Source organism: Etheostoma spectabile, chromosome 24 (assembly GCF_008692095.1).
Source record: "Etheostoma spectabile isolate EspeVRDwgs_2016 chromosome 24, UIUC_Espe_1.0, whole genome shotgun sequence".
Lineage (NCBI taxonomy): Eukaryota > Metazoa > Chordata > Actinopteri > Perciformes > Percidae > Etheostoma > Etheostoma spectabile.
The window spans coordinates 3,419,318-3,426,734 of NC_045756.1; the positions used below are offsets into that span (position 1 = coordinate 3,419,318).

The 7,417-nt window shown below is 40.6% G+C and overlaps 1 protein-coding gene across 2 annotated transcripts in view; it reads left to right on the top strand.

Moving 5' to 3' along the window:
- The window catches only part of gpr137c (G protein-coupled receptor 137c), a 12,726-nt gene that overhangs the window by 2,602 nt on the left and 2,707 nt on the right, over positions 1-7,417 (top strand). For both annotated transcript variants that reach the window (XM_032506159.1, XM_032506158.1), the window contains exons 2-7: positions 4,492-4,543; positions 4,874-4,981; positions 5,067-5,205; positions 6,115-6,264; positions 6,955-7,080; positions 7,182-7,306. In XM_032506159.1, the coding sequence (XP_032362050.1) occupies positions 4,492-4,543; positions 4,874-4,981; positions 5,067-5,205; positions 6,115-6,264; positions 6,955-7,080; positions 7,182-7,306 (700 nt within the window). The remainder of the gene's footprint in view (positions 1-4,491; positions 4,544-4,873; positions 4,982-5,066; positions 5,206-6,114; positions 6,265-6,954; positions 7,081-7,181; positions 7,307-7,417) is intronic.

Below are 7,417 nucleotides of genomic sequence, written 5' to 3' on the forward strand. Positions count from 1 at the left end.
GAAATCTCAGTCCCATAAAGAGGTGTCAGAAGAAGGGGAGCTTGTTGACCTGGCTGAGTGGACATAATGAAGCCAAGGGTGTCATATGACTGCTGAATAACCACTGTTGCCCATCAGCTGATCTGCGACCAGTTAAAGCATGCAAACTAAACTCCCTTTGAATAAAAACTAACATATTCCTTTTCTTTGGTTGTTGTGCCACTTTGCATTAACCCTCCTGTTGTCCTCAGGGTCAAATTGGACCCATTTTCAAAACATTTCTGAATCAGAAATTTGGGTTTCCTTCAACCAAATTGTAAAAAAAAAAATAAAAAATGACGTGGATGGTTCCATACAACGCTCCTCACAAGTTAAATAACTGATCAGTTCACTATTTTCATTGAATTTGGGTGTTTAATTTTATAGCATTTTAAGAAAAAATAAAGAATTAAGAATACTGAAAAAAGTGACAAATGTGGGGGGAAAAACAACAAAAACGTCCAAATAAACGCAGATACAATTGACATTGTAAAAAGTGAAAAACGAACTTTGGGAAAAGTTTGAAAATGTCTTAAGTAGGTTTTAACTTAAACATTTGACCCAGAAAGACTAACTGTTGGTCTACGGGAAGACAACACGAGGGTTAAAGCAGCAGGACTGGGATGGTGGCGACCGCTGCCTTTTCTTTTCCACCATTACTAATCAAATGTTGTTCTTCCATGTCATTATTGGTTTTAAAAATATGCACGTACTGTATATCTATGTTAGGAAGGCCATGTGACTGGCCAGCGCAATGAACACACTTTCCTTACTTGAGGTTTTGTGTCTAGCCGGGTCAGACCTCAGTAATAAATCACAGTCATATTTTTTCCCACAGTAGAAACTTTGGCCATCCTGCTGCATTACTTGCTCAATCAGCACGTGTAGTGAAATGAATTGCTTTTACAGTCTCAGTTATATTAACAGGCAGCTATTTTCAGGGAAAAGGCTCTGATGACAAAAGCAAATAGAAACTTGCTGTACGCCACTTGCTCAGCAACAAAAAGACGACCGACACAGTTAGCGACTAGCGGGTGCCCAGAGTGGAGCTTTTAGCAGCTAAAGACACCGATATTTCCCTCAGGAGTAAAGTGCACCAAGATGCTAAATGACATAAATCAAAAGCACATTTCTTCTAGAAAAAGTTACGTTTCATCATGTCATAGACGTATGATAAACCTATAGTTTAAAGGAAACCAAAGCCAATAAGGCCGGGAACCACTGTCTTAAACTGTAATAAATCTACCAGACTGCGCTGCATTTAAATTACTTTTAGTGGAAAATGAAAGTGGCCTCACTGACTGATCAAAGTCTACATTAGGGCTGGATTTAAGGATTGTATTTATTATTGACTGAATGGGACTCATTCAAATTGCTTGTTTTATTCAACCAGCAGACCTAGCCACAAACATATCCACATATGACAAAGTAATGCATCAAGCTTCACAGTTGTGAAGCTGGAACCAGAGAACGTTTGCCCTTGTCCTTGACAAATATCTGATATGATTTTTTGGTTAACAAAATAGTTGATCAAGTTATCAATTTACTGTACAGTATATACTCATATTGTTTGTTTTTAGTTGTGATGTGTGCTTAAGGTGCATAACGCACCTACAATTTGCTTCAGGTGTCCCCGAACACAGGCACAGCAAATCTGTCTTTTAGAAAAGATTGATTAATAATTATTTCAACCAATGTCACAACACAGTTCCTGCATTAAACAGGGCTGTTTAACTCCCTGAGAGGGAGAAATGGCATGAGCAGAGCACTGATATAACACCATGCCACTGTGACACAGCCTGTCGTCTGACGACACACCACACACACACAACACACACACCCACACACACACACACACACCACACACACACACACACCACACACACACACACACACACACACACACACACACACGCACACACACACGCACACTTGTGTGAAATACTTCGTGTAGTGTTTTCTGATGAGTCAGGCATACTCCTGACCTGTGATTTACTCCCCCCCCCCCCTTTAGTTCGTTTTAGCTCCTTCTCACTACAGAAAACAATAATGGTAATGTTCTCATTCTCTACTGAAATAAAAGGTTAATTAGGTTTAAGGAGATTTTCTTTAGATTTTACACTCGTTTTTACACTATGGTCACTAAAGAAGTAATCCGGTCATGTTCAGTTGGCTGGTTGCTTCATTTCTAGGTTACAAATACCCTCCTGGCCTACTTTCACACCACAGAAGGCTGAGTGGTGTGTGTTTGTTTGTGTGTGGTGTTGTGGTGTGTGTTGTGTGTGTGTGTGTGGTTGTGTGTGTGGTGTGTGTGTGTGTGTGTGTGTGTGTGGGTGGTGTGTGTGTGTGGTGTTGTGTGGGTGTGTTGTGGTTTAAACTCAATGTTGACCATGTTAAACAATATTACCAGACCTCTGTGGCTATGGCAGCTTACATATATAAAAAATAATTCATTATCAGTAATCTGAGTCTGACAGATAGGATACTGATGTTTTTACTGTTAGCATGTTAGCTGCCAACATAATATGTAGTTTTTGTTTGGATTGTCTTGATTATTTATTTGACATAAAACACATAGCATACTATCAGTAGCATAGCTAGGAACAGGCCAATGACATTTTATTTTAAGAGCCCACTCTACACTCACCGGCCACTTTATTAGGTACCCCATGCTAGTAACGGGTTGGACCCCTTTTGCCTTCAGAACTGCCTCAATTCTTCGTGGCATAGATTCACAAGGTGCTGAACATTCCTCAGGGAGTTTGTCCATATTGACATGATGCACACCACGTTGCCGCAGATTGGTCGGCTGCACATCCATGATGCGAATCTCCCTTCCACCACATCCCAAAAGCTCTATTGGATTGAGATCTGGTGACTGTGAAGCCATTTGAGTACAGCGAACTCATTGTCATGTTCAAGAAACCAGTCTTGTGTGATTCCAGCTTTATGACATGGCGCATTATCCTGCTGAAGTAGCCTCAGAAGTTGGGTACATTATGGTCATAAAGGGATGACATGGTCAGCAACAATACTCAGGTAGGCTGTGGCGTTTGCACGATGCTCAATTGGTACCAAGGGGCCCAAAGGTGCCAAGAAACATTCCCCACACCATGACACCACCACCACCAGCCTGAACCGTTGATACAAGGCAGGATGGATCCATGCTTTCATGTTGTAGACGCCAAATTCTGACCCACATCCGACTGTCGCAGCAGAAATCGAGACTCATCAGACCAGCAACGTTTTTCCAATCTTCTATTGTCCAATTTCGATGATCTGTGCAAATTGTAGTCTCAGTTTCCTGTTCTTTACTGAAAGGAGTGGCCACCCGATGTGGTCTTCTGCTGCTTAGCCCATCTGCCTCAAAGTTCGACGTACTGTGCGTTCAGAGATGCTCTTCTGCCCCCTTGGTTGTAACGGTGGTTATTTGAGTCACTGTTGCCCTTCTATCAGCTCGAACCAGTCTGGCCATTCTCCTCTGACCTCTGGCATCAACAAGGCATTTCCGCCCACAGAACTGCCGCTCACTGTGTTTTTTTTCTTTTTCGGACCTTTCTCTGTAAACCCTAGATGGTTGTGCGTGAAAACCCAGTAGATTAGCAGTTTCTGAAATACTCAGACCAGCCCTTCTGGCACCAACAATCATGCCACGTTCAAAGTCACTCAAATCCCCTTTCTTCCCCATACTGATGCTCGGTTTGAACTGCAGGAGATTCTCTTGACCATGTCTACATGCCTAAATGCACTGAGTTGCCGCCAGTGTTGGCTGCTTAAAATTAAGTGTTAACGAGCATTGGACGTTGTACCTAATAAAGTGGCCGGTGAGTGTATATGTTCTCTATTATGCCTCCTCTAGGAAGGTAAATTAAACTCACTGTGTAGAGGATGCTGGGAGCTCTGACTTATTACAAGTGTATTAGACCATTCTGGGCTATGTCACAAATCATTGAGCAGGACTGCTTTATGAAAATATTAAATTTATATCAGATAGAAGAAGTAGGTCAAGTATTTAATTCAGTGGCTTAGCCAAAACCAGACGTTTTTATGTGGTTATTTACTACAAACGATTTTTTAAACTGAATTTTCCACAAATGTACTCAATCATGATTACTGTAGTTATTTATACTTGCATATTCCTATGATTCTTCTCAAACAAATAATTCTGTGTATACATACACACTATTGTAGTGTGGACTCTTGCTCGGCCCTCTTGTTTTTCTTGTCCTGTATGAATGTATGCTTCATAACCATGTGTGTGTCTGTGTACTTCAATGACACACAGGAATTTCCTCAGGCTCTGTTAAGTTCACACTCTTCTCCTAAAAAAAACATTTTCTTTTGCTCTCTCTTTCCTTCTATCTTATCCTAAAGTTGAAATGTTTAAATACCATGCTGGGATTATGTGTAAATATGTATCACATGTACATCACTGTATGTGTGTGATGATAGTTTTTATACTTTTCTGTGTTTAGGTGATGTTCAAGGCAAAAGCCAAGTATTCACCAGAGCTCACCAAATACAAGTAAGTCTGCCCTTTATCATTATTTCTTATGTATCTTGCCGTTTCCAGTTTGTCGAGACATTTTTATCAAAGATTATTCTAAAAGGAACTGTCCATCTTTACATCTAATAACATGCAATACTCTTTTTGTCATTTCTGGTTAAAGACATAAAAATCTGCATATGGTCTGAATACTCCTTCCTTTCCACAGCCACACTCTCTTTTCTTTCTTCTCTCTCATACACACAGTTGGTTTGCAGCTTCGACACCATGCATTTTAATTAGTTGTTTATGAATAAAGTCACATTGTTTTGCCATCCTCTGTATTTACTTCTCTCTTTCTCTCTCCAGGGTTCCCCTGCGTTTGTTCTTCCTGTGTCTTAGTATATTCTTTCTGGTGGTGAATTTAACTTGTGCGTTGTTAGTGCAAGGGGCTCTGCAGCGCTCTGAATCACCGAGGTAAACAAATATAATAATCTCACATTTAGCCCCCGCAGAACAGTTTTACTTGAGTGTCTTAAGTTAATAACCTTTATGTGTCCAGTGATGGGGGTATCAGACATGCAGTCCTGGCCCGGGTCTTGATCAACGACAGTCTGTTTGTCCTGTGTGCTGTCTCTCTGGCCGTCTGCATCTTTAAGATCGCCAAGATGTCCTCTGCCAACGTCTACCTGGAGTCCAAGGTAGGAATAAAAACATGCATGTGGCAATTAATTCACTTAGGCAAGGTTCTTGTACTGCTACTGCTTTGTGTTGAGGCAAAATTAACACCAATATTATTTTTGTTGGAGAAAACCATGTCAGTGTACACATATACATGTACAGTATGGAGAAATGTAACATTTGTTGTTATGTTCCTCACATTTCTAAAACTTTTTCAGTGCACACTAGACTTTGTAGACTTTAGTCAGCTCTGCAGTGGGAAATGAACGGAATGTCTCCCAGACCATTAACGGACAGCACACAAGTTAACAAGCCCTTTACACAAATAAGATCAGTATAAGAAAAATAGCGTTAGCAAATTTAAAACTCCTGCTGTATGCCCGCTGCAAACAAGACGCACTCATTCTGGAAATTAGTAATATTAGCATGAACTTCTTGTGGCTTAATATCAAAATATACCAGACACTAGCTGTTTCTCAGATGGTATTGCATGTTATTTATTTATGTAGGCATTTCTTACTAACCAATTTCTATGCAAAACTGTCCACTGTCTAATTAAAATCCAGACCTATGACCATATCACTACTAATGAACTAATTCTGCACTCTGAGCAGAAAGGGAGATTTACATCTTAGCATATTCAACGCTTTTCACGCATTCCTTTTGCAATTTGTTCAGTTTATGGCACAATTACTTTTTTAAATAACCAGCACCACTGGCAGTAATGGTGAATCATGATTTTTTATCACAATGTAGACATGTTTATGTCGCTCGAAACTCAATTCCCGGCCCATAGTTTGTCATTTTGGTCACAGAGAGGCCTCAGTCATTTGGTGGCTCACATCTGTGGCCCGTATCTGCCAATCAATTACAGGCCAATAGCCGACTGATGCATGACTTGTAGTAAAGCACGGTAACTCTTCCACCAGGGAACATCAGTGTGCCAAGCTACAGCAGTAGGAGCCGTGGTGATCCTGCTCTACACATCCAGAGCCTGTTATAACCTGGTGGTGGTGGCACTGTCCCCACAGGACAGACCCAGTCCCTTCAACTACGGCTGGTACAGTGTGTCTGATCAGGTACTGCGCCAAATGTCTTCTCTTTTAAATGGAAAACATGCTTTTATTTAGCCAGACACCCAGTGATGACAATGGACAATCCATTTTGGGAGATTTGGGAAAGCAGTGCTTAGTAGGGTAAATGGCTTTGTTTGGCTATTAATAACCATGTGTGTCCTGACCTATATCATGGCTCAGGCCTTGAGACAGACAGCCCATTTTAAAGTGTGTGTGTGTGTGTGTTTGTTGGACATGGAACACCAACAAACACCTACTGTGTGTATGTGTGGGCATAATCTGACATATTAAATGATTTTGTTAATCTGTTAGTATACCAGCTGTCAGTTTCTTTTGTATGTTACATATAGTAACTTAGTTTACATCACAGTAAGAAATACACACTTTTCTTTTTAAATTTAGCATCATTAAATAGTTGTTTGCTGTTTCTCCCTGCTTCCAGGCCAAGCTAAGCCAATCACACCTGATTCTAACTAATAATTGGTGCACAGACATGAGAATGGTACACATTTTCTCATCTATGTCTTGGGAAGAATGCCAATAATTCTTATTTCCCAAAATGTAGAACTATCTTTTCAGGCGGTCATACTCACGAGGCAAGCGGCGTTGATAGTGTAGGATATAATATGTGCAGTCATACGATGACTATAATAATAGAACGCATCATACACTGTGTTTGTGTGTGTGTTACAGGCCGATGTGCAGGAGATCAGCGGGGAAGCCTACGTTGTGTTTGGGATCATTCTGTTCTTCTGGGAGCTGCTTCCTACAAGTTTAGTTGTGCTTTTCTTCAGAGTCCAGAGACCCAACCCAAACCTGGTAAATAACATATATAAAAGTATAAATGCCAGCAATAATCTGTCAGACAAAACTTTAAACTGTAAAGTATTATGAAGCTTTAACATCTCTATAACTGTCAGGCCCCAGGAGGGATGATCAACAGCCACAGTTTCAGCTCCAGAGCCTATTTCTTTGACAACCCTCAACGGTATGATAGTGATGACGACCTGTCAAGAAGCATCAATAGTAGGACTGATCGGACCAGGTGGGCACATACCCAAGCACAAATACAGTCTTTGAAGCTTTGTATTGGAAGAATACCTTGACTACTAAAATGACTTTTGATTGATGTCTCTTTTCCTTTAACACTCCTTTC